Consider the following 18,690-nt stretch of genomic DNA (forward strand, 5'->3'; position numbering starts at 1 on the left):
TAATTATTACCATTTGCTGAGCATTTATGTTGTATGTTTGGGAAGGAAATGTACAGGAGTTGAAAGGACAGCATGTGCGAGGCAGCATCCCAGGGATATCTTTGTTTCCTGAAATGTGATTGCATCAGCCTCCTCTCAGGGCATCTTGGTGGAAAGCTAATTAAGACTTATTTATTTAAATAATTTTGTTCCCAACATGGCTTATAATTAGAATCCATAAAGAGCTACAATATAATTAGGGATATGTTGGTATGTGTAAAAGGGGGCAGTGTCTTCTGATGCCTGACATTGGATGATACAGTTCAGCTTCCAGACTCTTCGCTCCAGAGGGAGAGGTGGCAGAAGGAATTGTAGATGGACTTGGGGCTGTTTTATAGTAAGAATTCTAATCTGGAAAAGCAGCCTTCTATTGCTCTGTAGTCTTCACTAGAAAAAGAGGAAATACAATAATACATTGCAATGCATCCAGAGGGGGCTTTTCTGTTACCAGCCTCTAAGTACTGCATACTGGTGACAAACAGGACATCCTTCACCTTCATAACCTGCTTGTGACATTCCAGAGGCATCTGGCTGCCCACTGCTGGAAACAGAATACTCTACTTGATGGGTATTTGTTATTTTTCCAGAAGAATGCAAGAACTTGTACTGGATCAAATAAGGGACCTTTTATATATTTATTTGGGAATTTATATCCCCCCTTCAAAGATTTTTCCAGGCAGCTTTGCAGTGCATTAAAAAAAGGTGAAATCATTAAAAAAAAAATACAGCAGTAGCCCTATGCAGGTAGTCAGCCTGCTTACGTGAGGGCTAAAAGTGGGGAAGGGATGCACATGCAAGCCTGCCGTCAGTGTCCCCACTCCCATTTTCTTGTTCATCGACCTTTCTGTGTTGAGGGGGAAGGTCTGAAGGGGGCTTCTACTTGAGTTCACTTGTACAAGCCTCCATGTAATCAGGAACCCTGCTATATCAGGGTTCCCAGTCATGTTTATGTTTCTACTTGCTTTCAAGTGACCGGAAATAGAAGCCCCCTTCAGACTTCCCAGCTTGCTGCAAGAAGATTGAGCATGGAGCGGGTGGGGATGGGGACGTGGGGTGAGGCCTGCGTGCGTGCTCAATCTTCTTGCAGCAAGCTGGGAAGTCTGAAGGGGGCTTCTATTTCCGGTCACTTGAAAGCAAGTAGAAACATAAACATGACTGGGAACCCTGATATAGCAGGTTTCCTGATTACATGGAGGCTTGTAATAGTGAACTCAAGTAGAAGCCCCCTTCAGACCTTCCCCCTCAACACAGAAAGGTCGATGAACAAGAAAATGGGAGTGGGGACACTGACGGCAGGCTTGCATGTGCATCCCTTCCCCACTTTTAGCCCTCACGTAAGCAGGCTGACTACCTGCATAGTCAGCCTGCATCCCATCCCCACATTAAACCATCATGTGCGCAGGTTGATTGCCTCCATTATCAACATTAAAACAGTTGAAAACAACATATAATGATGAAAGAAAAGCCTAGGAGAAAACAAAGGGTTTTGTGTGGTGCTAGAAAGATAAGAGTTGGCAGCAGGCAAACCTCCCTAGGGAGACCATTTCATGACGATGCTGTCATTGACAAGGCCTTCTTTTCTGTCACCGCTCACTTCACCTGGCAGGGCATCTGAAGAAGAGCCTGCACAGAAGATCTTAACAGTATCACTGCTTTCCTAACTATATGGACTGTATTTATAAAAGAAAATTGACTTTAAGAGGAGTGACACTTCATATTGAACTTGATTACGTTTATTTTTGGTTTACCTGCAAGAAAATGGACCCTTGATAAGCCAGGATAGGAAAATTCCATGTGATGCTGATCCCAATGAATTGGAATATAGCCTTTTTTCCTTTTTTGTTAAATGGTGGATCAGTTCCTGGATAGGAGCTGGTGTGGGGAGGCTTTCGGCTTGTAGGATCTATTTTGTTTTTTTTACTAGAACCCTGAGGTCCATCAACAGAAGCAAGGTGCAAAATACTGGCTTGGGTGGTGGTGGATGTTGTAAGAATTAAGGAACAGGGTGCCCCTGAGCATGTGCTCAGCTTATGGATTTGTTTCCAGTCCCAGAGCTGAGCTGCCTTTTCACATGGAAATTTGTTTATGGTTTTAGTTTTACTCCCAAGCTGTATTAGTTTCAGAAGCCTCTATTTTGTGGCGGGTGGGAACAACACCCTTTTTGTTATTACCAGTGTTAAATTGGGAGTCAGACACGCTAGCCTGTTAGTAGATCTTGATCTACCTTCTACCCACCCCTGGTTTTGAGGTTTGGAAGCAAGCCTCAGGCTTGTAAATCCATTCCTCAATTTGTGCATTCTGATTCCTTCCCTTCGCTTTTAGATTGAGCAAGTTGTACTTTGTCATGACATCTGAATTGGGAAAACTATGGTATGCACAAACCAGAATTGGAAGCCACAGTTTCAACTATTTTTCTAATTTTTGTTTGAAGGCAAACTATGGATTCGGGTGTGACTTTGAAACTTGCTTCCAGTTCTGCAAACAATGGTTTGGACCAGGCATAGTCAACCTGGTGCCCTCCAGATATTTTGGACTACAATTCGCATAATTCCTGACCATTGGTCATGCTGGCTGTGGCTTATGAGAGTTGTAGTCCAAAACATCTGGAGGGCACCAGGTTGCCTACACTTGATTTAGAGAGGATTGTCTCCACCAACAATGTAGTTTAACATCATTGTTTTGAACTAATATAATGCAAGTGCTTTTCAGTAGATAAGACAGACTAAGCTTTAACAATTTTTTTTCTCTAGAATTTCTGTACTAGGAAACACTGTACTATTTCTGTACTAGGAAATAACTAGGAAAACTCAAAATTCATAGGCATTGTCGTAATCAATAGTATTACCAAATATAAGAATATCCCAAAACTTATGCTAATATTATCTCTAGTAATGCCGTACATATTTTTCAGGAGAACAGAAAATGAATTTCTGTCAGCTACTTTCAATTACAACTCCTCTACAAATCCAATACATTCTTAGTAAAACAATTATGTATTGCTAATGTTCTTAAAGTATTTTGGCCACATAATGAGAAGACAGGATACCCTGGAGAAGATGCTGATGCTAGGGAAAGTGGAAGGCAAAAGGAAGAGGGGCCGACCAAGGGCAAGGTGGATAGATGTTATTCTGGAGGTGACGGACTCGACCTTGGGGGAGCTGGGGGTGGCGACGGCTGACAGGAAGCTCTGGCGTGGGCTGGTCCATGAAGTCACGATGACTGAATAAACAACAACAACAAATGTTCTTAATGACATTACTAAAGATTGTACAGTAATGTGGCTAGTTCTTCTGGTCTTTCTAATATGGTGCAGTAGTTTTGTCTATAGTCTGGTAACCAGTGGAGGAAAACTATATTCAGAAATGTATGGAAGTTTGAAGCCATTTTCACTCATTTTCCCCTAAATGCTGGCCATACCCCTGATGTCAGCACACCCACTAGCCAGTCTCCAAACATACATACGTTGGACTGAATGCATGAAACGGGCCTTTTGCACATACAACTGTATGTGCATAGGGGCTCCCATGTGATTCTTTGTGATCGGGGTTCCCAGTCATACAGAGACCTTTTTCATAAAATCAGCTGAACATGTGCAGTTTAGGGACATGTCCAGCGGGTACAGTTCCCCCCTCCGTTCTGCATTTTGACAGGGCATTAGACTAAATCCATCCTTGCTGATATTAGTCCAGTTCCAGATGCAAAGTTCCTGTAAATATTACTGTTTTCCCATGAAGATATATTACATTTGATACAGCTACAGACAGAAAAGTACAATATTCTGGATTCTTGGTAAAGATATTTCCACAATTTGTTTAGATTTTTACTCTGCATTTTGCCCTAGGCTCCTCAGTTGGAATTACTACTTCACTTTTCATGTTGTACGAATTTCTACTTTGCTTCTACTATATACAAGTTCATCTATATCCTGTTGTCGTGAGAAGGGAGTATAACTGAAATCGTGGTAGTGTTCTTCCTTATAGTTATATTTTTAGCTCTTTTGTCCAATATCATGAAATCTCAGAACATTTTTATTAAATCCTTTTTCTTTTTTTACCATTCATTAATTTAGTTGTTTATTGAAAAACCTGTTACTTAAATACTACTCTCAGGTAACTTCCATGTATTTTGAAATGGAAGTGTGGGCATGTCCATATACAGACAGTGCCAAAACACATTCTTCTGTGTTTGCGCAGGCATGTGTTGCTAGGATCATAGCAACTGGGAACTGCCAATAGCTTATCAACATCTTCTATGGCAGCAATCAGCCAGATATCCCAAGAAATGCCACTTGTGGGGATATAATGGTGATATCCACTTCCTATTTTGTCTTCAGACTTTGGTATTTGGAGTAAGTTTGTGACTGAACAAAGAAGCTAATTTCCTGGTTAGCAGCCAGGTTGGAATTTTGATACTAATTACTTTTGAGAGATATTGTAAACTAATCAGACCACAGTGTAAATGTGAAAGGAAACAGTTGGTAATTTTAATGTGAAGCAAGGGGGTAGGAAAGTAGATTCAAGATGTATTTGGCTAGCAATTCAGTTTTTGCATGTGTTGGCTTAATGTCATTGTCCTAATGGCAGAGCTGTAAATTTTGTTTCCTCTGACAACAAACTCCGGTGGCTGAGTGCTCAGTTTTGGCACCAAAACATCCACGGAGAAACAAGAGAGGGGTATCATTAGGCTTGGATGAACCCCAAGAATTGTGGAAAATAAAAGATTAAGTCCAACATAGGGACCCCACTCCACCCCCAAACAGCCCATTAAGCATATTCTGTGGCCTCCAGGAACCATGGAATGTTGCGTGACAATTGGAAAGAAAAACAGAAAATGGATTTGGGGCGGGGGGAGGGGGAATGAATTACTCTGTTTGAGCCCCTTACAACTTACGTGTACAGGAGGAGAACATGGCAGGCTAGGTACACTGTAATATTTTGTTACAGTTCCCCCTTATTTTTCCAAATGAGGAAATTATAAATATGAGCAAATGAAACTGCCAAACGTACAGAAAAATGTAGTTTAAAAACTACTGATATGAAATGGTATCAAAAGCAGCATTGTAAACACATTTTAAAAATAATATATTACCTTTAGTATAGCAGAACAGAGTTAAACTTCCTATACTCCAGGTTCCCTTTTCAGTCTGATTCCTGAGCATTGCATTGTATTCTAGCATGTGCTGTCTGCATGGTGCTCTGGCAAGGCCTGTTTAGCACTCATGCCTGAATTGCAACAGCTCCCTAGAATAGAAGTGGTCAAAAGGCAGATTGGGATGTACTGGTAGATCTCTCGGTGATTTGTAGTAGATCAGTATGGGTCTCCAACTCTCAGTTGTTAAACAGTAACAGTTTTATACTGAGACCGTTAGAATCCCTGATCTGTAGTAACTGAAATGTAGATTTGTATTTGTATGTAGAGGTCATCCTAGTGTATGACCTCTACATGGCACTCAGTAAGTAATTGGCTCTGCCTCCTGAGCGGCCATTTGCATCCACCTCCATTTGGTGCACCTAGGGGTTCAAGTAGAAAAAGAAAGTGGGTTGTGCGAGCCTGAAGTCTGCCCTCCCCATCCTAGAGTATGCCCCGCAGTTCCCTGTGGCTATGTATTGGAAGGGAAGATCAGTAGTGGCAGACAAACTGTTTTTAAAGGAATTTGGATTGCCTTTACTTTTGTTTACAGAACCTCTAAGCCTCGTTGGAAGTACAGCTTGAAAATTGTTGATGTATATTATATTATGTTTAAAATATGGAACCAACAGCAGGCTTTCATTAACAATGTTTTGGGTGTTTGTGTTTTTCTTAGGAGCTGGTGAATCAGGAAAAAGTACAATTGTCAAACAAATGAAGTAAGTATGTTTTAAGAGCGATACGATAAAGTTAATAATATTAATAGATATAATTAAATGAAAAGCCGATTTTTTTTTCTTGTTTAGGATTATCCACGAAGCTGGTTATTCAGAAGAGGAATGTAAACAGTACAAAGCTGTTGTTTACAGTAATACAATTCAGTCCATTATTGCTATCATTAGAGCAATGGGGAGGTTGAAGATAGATTTTGGGGATTCCACCAGGGCTGTAAGTATTGATGTAATTCCTTACTTAATGTTTACCTTAAATGCTGTTCTTAGTTCTGAAATCCATTTATAAGAATTTATGAACTTTTTTTTTAATTACAGACAGAACCTTTTTTTCTTTTCTCATAGAATCGTCATAGAATCATAGAATAGTAGGGTTGGAAGGGGCCTATAAGACCATCGAGTCCAACCCCCTGCTCAATGCAGGAATCCATGTCAGAGCACCCCTGACAGATGGCTGTCCAGCCTCATCTTGAATGCCTCCAGTGTGGGAGAGCCCTAGAGAATTGGTTTTCCCTGAATTAATTTCTGATTCGGCAACAAGGAAACACTTTACAAAATAGGGCTAGTTTCTATATCCCAAATCCTGGAATGGGTAAAAAAAGTTAAATAAATGAATATAAAATCTTCAGTTCAAGATGGGGAAAACTTCTAATAGGTGCAGGAAACGTGCCTCCAATTTAAGTTCAGCTCTAAAACCCAACAGAATGAAATGATTGTACAGTACTTTCAAAACTGAAGTATTTTAAGGAATTCTCATAAAACCGTATTTTTAGATATCATAGGCAAAAAATAAAAGTTCATAGTTTCATCATACTATCTCTTTCATATAAGTGCATAGCTGTGATTCTTATATTAAAAAAACAATGTCCTTTTGTACATTATTTTCTTTCTGTGATTGTAGAGTGAGGCAAGTATGGGTCTTGAAAGGCATGCAGGCTTGCTACTATCAGTGCAGGGAGAAGTGAACAATTGAGTGGAAAATACTGCAGTAGTAGGAAGCATGATCTCCATTGCCCTTAGGCAATAGCTCAGATAGTTTACTATCCCAGGGTTAGAGCAGATTTTGCATTGCGGTAACTGGGTTTCTCAGTTATTCACCTCTCCTTATATTTCTAAGCATGAGGGGACAGACAAAGATGCACTTCTAATCTTTCTTTGGGCTTAAGGCAGGGGTGGGAAACTTTGGAAGGTCTGGGGGTCATTTTCACCCCTTGCCCCTCATGCCCCCTCCCTTGTTGGTGCTGAAAATGGGAGAAAATTTTAAAAAACAAAATGGCATCTGGAGCTGCAATGGAGCACCAAAAAGATCAAGATTAGCTTGTTAGCAAACCAATTTGACCCTTTTGGTGCTCTGTAGCAGCTCAGCGGCCCTTTGGGGGGGGGAGTTTTATTATAATTTTTGGGAGGCATCTCCCTGAATTTCAAGAGGTGGCGGGGCCTGCGGTGGGCGGCTGTAGGGGCTGTGTGTGTCTTGCGGGCTGCGTGTTGCTCACTGCTGGCGTAGTAGAAAAAGGATATCATCAAAACAGGACCAATTACTAAGCAAAAGGCAAACTTCAGAAGTCTGCCCTGAATACGTATACCATGCAACATATACTTGGACAACTCTTGAGGGGCAGTTCCAGCCACCTGAATATACCTGTACAAGCTCCAGTCAGTGAATTAACAAAAAAAAATGTATCAACATGAAGCAGTCACTTACTAAAATGCATATGTGATTAGTTCTGCGAGTAAGGACTTTTGTTGAACATGGCATCGTGGAAGTGCCATTTAAAACAACAACAGCAACTCTGTTTGCAGCACAGGCATTAAAAGTTTGTTAGTTTGGTTTATGTGGAATGATTTTTCATCCTCCAAAGTCATTTTGCAACAAAAAGCCATATAACAGCATTATGATAGTATAAACACTTTGAATAACAGATTCTCACTAACTGAATAAAGTTACTTGAATTTTTCACAGCTTTTCTCTTCCTTTTTAACAGGATGATGCTCGTCAACTCTTTGTTCTAGCTGGGGCGGCAGAGGAAGGCTTTATGACAGCAGAACTTGCTGGAGTTATCAAGAGACTATGGAAAGACAGTGGTGTTCAAGCTTGTTTCAACAGATCTAGAGAGTATCAGCTTAATGACTCAGCAGCATAGTAAGCATAAAACAAGAATTATGCCTTTTGCCGCTATTATTGTGATACTGCAATTGCCAAATCCATCTTGCTGCTGAAAAATGTTGCAAAAAGTGCAAGATGCAACAAGTGAGAAACACTGAAATCAGTTATTAGAGGATGGTTCAGAGAGACAGTGAGATGGGCATATTCTAATGTCTATCAATTGGATTTTTCTAGTTAAAACAACTAAGGGAGCGATCCTGTGGCCATTAGACACTGTCTAGAGGACCATAGCATATGCTCTTTTCCAGGAACTGACCTCGGAGCCTGCACTCCTGGAAAACTGACCTCCCCCCTTGTCTGCGCTGTCTCCGAGGCAGCGTGGAGTAGCCTCATCCCCCATGCTCGTAAGAGGACCATGGAGCAACTGAAAAGGGGCGTTCTGTGGGGCGTTCCAGGGTGGGGAGAGTGGAGCTGCGCATACGACACATCCAGTGTGTCGTACGGCAGCTTCCTCTCCCAGTCAGGCCCCCCGCCGCTAGACAGCCGAAAACGGCTGCCTAGCGAAAAACAGCAAGGCAGGAGAGGTGCTGAGGGAATGATCCTCCCCCCCCCACATGCCTCTGCTGCCTTGCTTTGGATAGGCGGTCGCCTCCAAGTTTGGAGGCGGCCGCCTATCTAGTTAGGATTGCGCCCTAAGTTAGCTGAACAAAATATTAGTTGTAGCATATTTTATATCAAGTATATATAGTATATAATGCTGCCAGATAGCTGAAATGTAACTAAAATGACCAGTAATCAGACAATCTACAATGAATATTCAGTATTTTATGTGTGTGTGTGTGTGTGTGTGTGTGTGTATATATATATATATATATATGTATGTATATGTATGTACGTACATACGTACGTACGTATACACACACACACACACAATTTAAAATGATAAGGTAGTGAAATTCTTAAGCTCCTGTTGATTCAGTGAGACTGATAACTGCCACCATAAAATGGCTTCACTCAGATGACGGGGTAAAATTTACTCAGAGAAGGGCTGTGGGGAATCAATACTACACATATTCTCCAACCTTAATGTTGTCAATTGCCCTGTGGTGTTTCATGCCACTTCGACTTGTAAATGTTTGTAAAGTGTAGTGTATATACTGATGGCTTTGGGGTCACTTTTATCCCAGTGAGAAACTGAAAGTGTTATGCACAGAGGTTGTTAGGGACCTAGTGATCACTCAAATGTTGTCAAAATTATTTATTATTATTTATGTCTATTGATACTTAGATATCAATAGACATATCTATTCTCACTTTCCATTTGTGAGAAAAGAGCATATTGGGTCAAATATACAATTTTGTCTAGTTTTAATGTAATTTTGGTGTGTAAAAAAAAACACTAGTAAGGCTTTGGTGGGCCAATAATACCCTAGGATAAACAAATAAACTTTTACAAACCTGAACTTTGGTACCAGTCTTTAGCATTTGGAACCTTCCTTGTGTGAAGTATATTTTATTTTTTTATCAGACCTATTTGCTGAGTTCGTGTTGAATAGTACTCAACAGTCAGCCAAATGTACCAGTTTAGCCCCCCCCCCCCCATTTATTTGCTAATGCACCATTTGCAAAACCTTTGCAGTCAATTCCACAGATCTCAGCATGTGGCAAGAATTACTCAGTTGCCTGTTTCCAAGGGACAAATTATATGTGACACTAAATGCATCTTTAGCAACCATATCTGTGTCATTTTTTTAAAAAGTGTACGTGATTTTTGTCAGGATCACGGCATGTGTGGGAGAGAGGTTTAATCCTTTCCTCCCCTGCTACAGTCCTTACTATTCCCCCCAACCCCAGATGCTAGTATCATGAAAGGAAAGCTCCCACTGAAAGTAAAGCTCTCTTTGGGTCCTACTTAGGCCTTTACATACTAAAAGAGTGGGTAAAATTCATTTGTAAGACATTCACATCCCTGAAATACTTTTTCTCTATATATTTATAGCAAAGCTTCTAATTCTAATTTAATTCAGATAGAATAATTCTTTCTGAGACCATAAACAGAATGGAAGTACGGAAATTCCTATACTTCCATTCTGTTTATGGTCTCAGAAAGAATTAGAATAATCTTTAATATCTGAATTAAATCTGTAAGCATACATAGGTTGTTTTATACATAGTGGGACATCATTTATAGTTCTAAGCGGTCTGAAATCTCTCTGACTGTTCAAGGTTGAAATAGAAGATAACAGGGGGAGACTTCTCCTACACTTTGAAATTAGACATAAATAAAATATTTTATTATCTAGATAGAAAAACCTAGACAGATGTAACCAAAACAAGCTTCTGAAGTAATTTTCCCATCTGGGAATCTTTTCTATTGATTCAGACTAGTAATACTGCTGTGTAACAGGTTGATATATTTGGTGGTGGAGAGATCTCCCTGTAAAGCCATTTGTTGTGTGACTTTTGAACTCATTCTAGTAGTTTATCATCCAAGAGAAACATACTTATTCTAGTTCATTCGGTCAAGAACAGGGAGAATATTGTTTTTCCCAGCAGATCTATGTTCTATTTATAAACTTTTAAAATTAAAGTATACATATTAAAGACTGAAGTAATTGAAATGTTCTTAAACATGGAAGTTGATAATCACATTCGAAGGTATCTATGTTGCTATACTGTGCTGAACACAGGAACCTCTGAATTCAATAATATTAAAGCAGCCCAGCTATGGATAAAATCATAGCTTTAATTCCCTCATTTTTTCTAATGGTTTTTTACTTGTGGGATCAAATTTAGTTTAAATTTATTAATTTGGTAAATCACGATCTGATCCCAGAAAGTCTGATGAACTTTTAACAGTTAAACTGATAGAATTATTCTTTCTGAGGCTATAGGAATGATTCTGACTATGGCTTTCTTTACATGGAGCTTTTATCCTGCGATTGAGATTGCTCCTTCACGGAAGATTGCGGGCTCATTCCATGCCACCATGATCATTTAAGGCGTCTCCTGCACTAAATGCCTTTTGTTCCATTTTTAAATAGATCACAGTTAATGAGCTATCAAATTACGGTTCTGTTCCGCTTCAGTTTCCTCCGTGAAAAGAGGAAAAGTGGCAAGAGGAGTGAGATCCATGAAAGCTAATGGAAGACTCAGCTTCGAGGAGAAGGAGAGGGAAAGGGGTGGAGGAAAAGCAAGTGTGTGAAAAAGGGAGTCGTTGTGATCCTGCATTTAAAACAGAAGCAGAAAGCCCTGTTTAAATGCAGGATTTCAGGCTGGTGTAGAAATGCCCTATATCTTAATGCAATTCCACTGATCTCAATGGGACTAACTTTCAAGTAACTTTACATAGGATTGCAGCCTTACAGCACAGTCCTATGCATGGTTACTCAGAAACCAATCTGATCATGTTCAGTGGGGTTTATTCTCAGGTAGTGGTGTGCATGGGATTACAAGCCTGCGATCCAATATACGCTTACCTAGGAGTATGTCCTGTTGAATACTATGGGACTGGCTTCTGAGTAGACATACACAGGGTTTCACTGTTAGTGTAGTTGACTTTATTAATTGCTTCTAAATACATACTTTTAAATAATTTCTAAATGGATAAACAACTTGCTATTATCTAAAGGGGCCAGATGGTGTAGAACAGAGCTCTTTGAAATTGTCCATAATTTTAAAACAGCTTTTTTTCTGCAATTTTTCCTTTTTACAACATGCTTTACCAAAATTCCTTAAATTATTTAGGAATACTTGCTCTTATATCTTCCACTAAAACCCCTCTCTGTATGTTATCATCCTCTATCTTTTTTGGAGGCATATTAAAATAGTTCTTCTCTACTGAAGGCTTCTATCCATATTTTTTGTCAAAATCGAAACAACCATTATATAAATACATAATTATGTAAATTAATTCTGAACCCTGAATACATCAAATTCTAAACATTAAATACTATCAATATATATTTTCCTACTAACTTACAATGGAAGAGAAAAAAAGAGGGAGAAAGTCTGTATCTATTAAAATATTTAAAAACATATGATCAAATTACATAAGATCATCAGAAGTAGTTCATCCCCGCACCCAACCCTAATGAATACGTATCTTATTCATCAGAATTTCAAAGCCATCTGACCAAAAAAGACAAAGGAAAATATCCAGTATAAGCTTGAACAGCAAATGTCTCTTCAAAAGGAGACCTTCTCAGGCCAGGAATTTAATTAACATATAATCAAGAATAAATCAGGCTGATATACCAACTATGCCCTTACCTGGACAGAGATAGCCTAACTACAGTTATCCATGCTCTGATAACCTCTTGTCTGGATTACTGTAATGTGTTATACTTGGGGCTGCCTTTGAAAATGGTTCAGAAACATCGGCTGGTCCAAAACCAGGCAGCAAGATTGTTAATGGGGACTGGCCAACAAGATCATATAATGCCAGTACTTTTCCAGTAGCCCTGACTGCCAAGTGCTGGTATTAACATTCAGAGCCCTAAAGGGCTTGGGGCCAGGTTACCTGAAGGATCGTCTCCTCCCATATGTTCCTGCTTGGACCCTAAGATCATCTTCAGGGGGTCCTTCATCAGGAGCCCCTGCCAAAGGAAGTGAGGTGGGTAGCTACCAGGAAGAGGGCCTTCTCTGCTGTGGAACCCTGGCTGAGGAATGAGCTCCCTAGAGAGGTTTGCCTGGCGCCCACGTTGTTGTTTCAGTGCCAAGTGAAGACCTTTTTATTTTCCAAGCATTTTAGCACTTTTAGCTCCGCTGTTTTAAATCTGTATTTTAAATCTCTGCATTGCTGCAAGGTTTTCTTCTGGTTGTACTTTTATATTGTAGTTTTAAGCTTTCATATTTTATATTGTTTTACGCTGTACGTTGAGGTTTTATTGTTTGTGAACCGCCCAGAGAGCTTTGGCTATGGGGCGGTATAGAAATGTAATAAAACTAATAAATCAGTATGAAATCAATACAGAATTCATTAAAACAATTATTCAAATAACAGATCATGAACTTTACCTGGGTTCAACATAGTTTATTTATTTTATTTATTATTAAATTTATTAATCGCCCATCTGACTGGTCACCCAGCCACTGGGTGATGTACAACCCCCATAAAACAATTTAAAAATAAAATTTTACCATAATTTTTTTTTTTTAAATACCCTAACCTACCCCAAATGCCTGCCTGAACAACCACGTTTTTAATGCACGACGGAAGCTCATTAAAGAGGGGGCATGACGGAGTTCCCTAGGGAGGGAGTTCCACAGAGTGGGGGCCACCACAGAGAAGGCCCTCTCCCTCGTCCCCACCAGTCTAGCTGTCCTGGCTGATGGGACAGAGAGAAGGCCATCTGAGGCTGATCTTGTTAAGCGGCCTGTCTGGTGTTGCTGGAGGCGCTCCTTAAGATAGGCTGGGCCGGAACCATATAGGGTTTTAAAGGTCAAAACCAACACCTTGAATTTGGCCCGGAAAACAACTGGTAACCAGTGCAACTCCTTCAGCACTGGAGTGATGTGATCTCGCCGGCGGCTGCCTTTAATCAGGCGAGCCGCCGCGTTCTGTACCAGCTGCAGCTTCCGAACCGTCTTCAAGGGTAAGCCCACGTAGAGCGCATTACAGTAGTCTAAACGAGAGGAGACCAGGGCATGTACTACCGATGGGAGCAGATGGTCGGGAAGGTAGGGGCGCAGCCGCCGTATCAGATGGAGTTGATACAGCGCTGTCCGGCTCACAGCTGACACCTGAGCCTCCATGGACAGCTGGGAGTCCAAAATGACCCCCAGGCTGCGGACCTGGTCTTTCAAGGGTAGCTGTACCCCATTCAACACCAGGTCAACATCCCCCAGCCTCCTCTTGTCTCCCACCAAAAGTACCTCGGTCTTGTCAGGGTTGAGCTTCAGCTTATTCTTCCCCATCCAGCCACTCACCGTCTCCAGACATTTGGACAGGGATTCTACGGCCAACCTTGGTGAAGATTTGAATGAGAGGTAGAGCTGCGTGTCATCCGCATATTGATGACACTGCACCCCAAACCTCCTGATGATAGCCCCCAGTGGCTTCACATAGATGTTAAATAGCATCGGGGAGAGGATGGAACCCTGTGGCACCCCACAAGTAAGTGGCCACGGGTCCGAAACCTCCTCTCCCAGTGCTACCCTCTGGTACCTGCCGGAGAGGAAGGACCGGAACCACCGCAATACAGTGTCTCCAATGCCCATCCCCTCCAGGCGGTCCAGGAGGATACCGTGGTCAACGGTATCAAAAGCCGCTGAGAGGTCGAGGAGAACAAGGAAGGAGCATTCACCCCTATCCAGAGCCCTCCTCATATCATCCACCAAGGCGACCAAGGCCGTTTCTGTCCCATGCCCAGGCCTGAAGCCCGACTGAAATGGGTCTAGATAATCAGTTTCTTCCAAGTGTGCCTTCAACTGCACCGCCACCACCCGCTCAATCACCTTGCCCAAAAATGGCAGATTTGAGACTGGGCGAAAGTTGTTCAGAACTTGAGGATCCAAGGAGGGCTTCTTTAAGAGTGGTCTTATAACTGCCTCCTTGAGGGCTGTTGGCATCACTCCCTCCTCAAGGGAGGCGTTCACCACCGCCCTGATCCCTTCACCCAGTCTCTCTCTGCAGCTCATAATGAGCCAAGATGGGCAAGGATCAAGTAAGCAGGTGGTCGGCCTTACAGATGAAAGCACCTTGTCCACTTCATCAGGAGGAAGAAGCTGGAACCGATCCCACAAAACCGGTTTGCCACAGGCCGCCTCTTGCTCACTAACTGTATCCACAGTGTGCAGAGTAACACACCTAATCTGATCAATTTTATCTGCAAAGTGCCTTGCCAAAGCCTCACAGGAGGTCTTAGAATGCTCCAGTGGTTCCGGAGCCACAGGACCGACCAGGCTCCGGACCACTTGGAGCAGCCTCCTGGGGCAGCACTCTGCAGACGCGATGGAGGCAGCATAATATTCCTTTTTTGCTGCCTTCACCGCCACATGATAGGCTGAAGATATAGCTCTAGCCCGTGTCTGATCGTCTTTGGAGCGAGACTTCCGCCACCGGCGCTCTAGCCGTCTCACCTCCTGTTTCAGAGCTCGTAACCGCGGATTGAACCATGGTGCAGTCCGAGCCCTGTTCAGGGGGAGAGGGCGTTTCGGAGCCACCCGATCTAATGCCCCGGTGATTGCGGCATTCCAGCCACCCACCAGGGTCTCGACCGAGTGGCCATTGGCATGCCCCAGAGAATCCCCAAGCGCGTTCAGGAATCCATTTGGATCCATAAGACGCCTGGGGCGGACCATTTTAATGGGTCCTCCACCCCTGCGGAGGGGTTGTGGAACCGAGAAGTCCAACATCACCAGATAGTGATCTGACCATGACAAGGGGGTGGTGGATATACCCCTGACTTCCAGATCACTCCCCGCTTCTCCAGAAACAAACACAAGGTCTAGTGCATGACCGGCTACATGGGTGGGCCCAGTTAGAATATGGTGCAGCTCCCAGGAGGCCATGGTCTCCATGAAGTCCCGAGGTGCTCCTGTGAGGATGGCCTCCGAATGTACGTTGAAGTCCCCCAACACCAGTAAGTTAGGGGACTGTACACGCACATCAGAGACCACCTCAAGCACCTCGGCCAGGGAGTCAGTCGTGCAGCGGGGTGGACGGTACACGAGCAGAATCCCCAGACTGCCCTTCGGGCCCAACCTCCAGTACATGCACTCAGCAACCTTGGTCTCCCGGAGAGGCGGTCTGGTGAAGACTAAGGACTCTCGGTAGTTAAGCAAATCACGTCGATACAAAACTTTTAAATAATTTTTAATGGATAAACAACTAGATATTAAAGGGGCCAGATGGTATAGAATATAATTTTTTGAAATTGCCTATAATATTTTTTAAACCTCTGCCGTAAGGAGTACCTTAGTGTAACATAAAGTTGGTCTTTATTGTACTTGCAGTTTATTTTAAAATTACATGTACTTTACTTTTATTTAAGTATGGTCACAGACCAGCCACTGGGAATACAAAATATGAGTCAGGCTAACAAATACAGTATGAGCTACAGATACAAAGCATACATAGAACAACAAGTTCAGTTCAAAACTAGCTTCAAGTATCTATTAGTATCAGCTAATACTAAGATGAATTGCAATAAGATTTAACCAACTTCTTCCTAATAGAACATGCCTGGGCACAGAATTTTGTCACCTTAAAAGTAAGTTCCTTCATAGAGTCTGAAAGAAGAATGGAGGAGTAGAACATCAGATCTGCCTGGGAATTTTATTAAAATCAGGGCAATATAATGGGAGTGAATGTCCTTATAATATAAACAGTATAATAAGACATGCTCAACTGTTTCAATCATGCCTGATTGACAGGGGCAAACACGTTAAGAGTGCGGGATTCGTGAGTATCTACCTTCCAGAAGAGCTGATGGTAAGACGTTAAAACAAGCCAGGGTAAAGGCTCTGCAATATTTAGGGGTTTCCAGAGTGTAAAGGTAATCTGTGAAAGCAAAGTTTTTATTGTGATTACCAGCTGCTCTTGCCCTGTCTTCCTGTAAGGCTACATCCCAGATCCATTGCTTGATTATTTCAAATTACACATTCTAAAGGTGTAATAATCTGCCTGCTATTTTTTTGTAAATTTTGCACAATATTTATTTTATATTTTCAGCTACTTGAATGACTTGGACAGGATAGCCCACACTAGTTATATCCCAACGCAGCAGGATGTTCTCAGGACTAGAGTGAAAACTACAGGAATAGTAGAAACTCACTTTACTTTCAAAGATCTCCATTTTAAGTGAGTAACCACATGAAATGTGAAATATACTTTGTGTATATATTTATTATAACCTTTTAAGAGCTTTCAATATAAAAATAGTAATTGTAACTTGCATTTTACAAGTGTATATATTTTCCTGGCCTCCACTGGAAAAACCTACAATCTAATATGAGATATATTAAAGCATGTGACGAGATATGAGCCCATTTTCCAAATTTACATTCATGGTTTTCACTGTTAATTCCTATCTTCCCAGATTGGAGGCTACTTAAAATGTGCAGAGGGAACTACCACAACCTAACAGTACACAACCCAGTTGTGTTTTGGTGAATTCTGTGCTTGGAGCTATTATGATGCAGAATTCATGTCTTGAGTTCTGTGAGAGCTAAACCTTTTTCAGGCTCTTCGAGTAACTGGCTGCATTGGATTATGCATATGCCAAAATGTAGAATTTTAGTTTTAAGGAAGTTTTTAACCATTTTGATGTTTCCATCGGTGAGATCCAAGTGTATATGAAATGCTGGAGCTTCAACATATTAAGTATTCTAAAAAGGTGAACAGAGTAATTCATTGGGCATACCAAGGTCAATTATTGCAGCTCTAGGGGAAAAGTTTTAAATGGAAAACTTTAGCTCCATAGCTGTTTGTATTGTACTTGCCTACAAAAATTGAAAGTTTATAAGTTTGGCAGCTTTGTTCCTTTATAAATGGGTGGAGAACTAAACAATATTTGCAATACAGTTTTTAAAAAAGCAAAGCCATTGAGGGTCAAATTAAGAGTATACAATATCCAGAATCAAACAGAGGAAAAGTTACACACATAATCTCTTATGAGCAATTTAAGCTAAGTTCAGTACTTTCATCTTACATTTTCATAATTTTTCCAATTCCAGTAGTCTATAAAAGAATACCAATATTCCAGAGAGTCTTAACAGATTTAGTTTATCCCATAATTTCTAAGTAATTTTATACATCAGAATCTTTTGCCACTTATTTCTTTACTAATCCACTGTGGATACGTGTTGCTTCCAATATTTGGTCTCCAATACACAATCAACTATAATTTTACAATACTAGGGTTATTGTGTTTACAATTTTTACAATACTAGGGTATATGGTTATAACCATATTAAGCAAAAACCCTTTATTAGGCCAACTCAAGGTCACAAAAAGGTGCAGGCTTTCCAGATCTCTTCATCAGGCAATATGTTAGAAAAAGGAGCAGGGAGGGAGAGGAGAGAGGAAAAAAAGAAAGAGGCTGGTTTCATATTGAAGTCATGAAGTCTGCATGGTCAGAGTCTAGTTTCTACTTGCTTTAGTTGCCATTTAAATGGTGTATTTGGAGTTTTAAAAAAACCATTCTGGAAAACTTATCACTCCTGAAGTATCCTTTACTGCTGTGAAACTCTGTGGCTTGGATCCAGAGAGCTTCAAGCAGAACTCTGCTTGTGTGATGCGGTTTTCCTATTACTCCTTACTGCAGTTCCACCATGCCACACCCAAAACCTGCTCTTGCGGATCTGGACTCTCTGGAACAGCATGAGATGTGGGTGGGGTGGAGGTGGGGGGTAATCGGAAATGGTTGGGGGAGGACTTTGCACAATTGGTAGTGTGTTCTGTTTGTGTGAGAGTTCATTTGGATCCAAGCCCTTATATGTAGTGCTGATAGGACTGGAACTGTTTTCTTTATGCTGATTTGTAGTGTAATTTTAAAGTGCTGATTTGCTATCCTTTCCCTGCCCCATATCACTGCAACAAAGGTACACTGCATCAACTTGCATTGATTGCCAGGAATGTCAACACAGCCTTATTTTGGGAAATCAGTATAGTGGTTTCTTTGTATGGAACCCTGGACGTTGGAATTAATTCTGCAGTCCATAGTAAACTTTTCAGGGAACAAG

At 41.3% G+C, this 18,690-nt stretch overlaps 1 protein-coding gene across 1 annotated transcript in view; it reads left to right on the forward strand.

The window, feature by feature from the left end:
- The window catches only part of GNAI1 (G protein subunit alpha i1), a 35,607-nt gene that overhangs the window by 8,171 nt on the left and 8,746 nt on the right, over positions 1–18,690 (forward strand). The window contains exons 2-5 of the mRNA XM_084811074.1: positions 5,843–5,885; positions 5,973–6,114; positions 7,880–8,037; positions 16,679–16,807. Of these exons, the coding sequence (XP_084667200.1) occupies positions 5,843–5,885; positions 5,973–6,114; positions 7,880–8,037; positions 16,679–16,807 (472 nt within the window). The remainder of the gene's footprint in view (positions 1–5,842; positions 5,886–5,972; positions 6,115–7,879; positions 8,038–16,678; positions 16,808–18,690) is intronic.

Source organism: Heloderma suspectum, chromosome 7, assembly GCF_057233095.1.
Source record: "Heloderma suspectum isolate Gila_16-S chromosome 7, 16-S_ref, whole genome shotgun sequence".
Classification (NCBI taxonomy): domain Eukaryota; kingdom Metazoa; phylum Chordata; class Lepidosauria; order Squamata; family Helodermatidae; genus Heloderma; species Heloderma suspectum.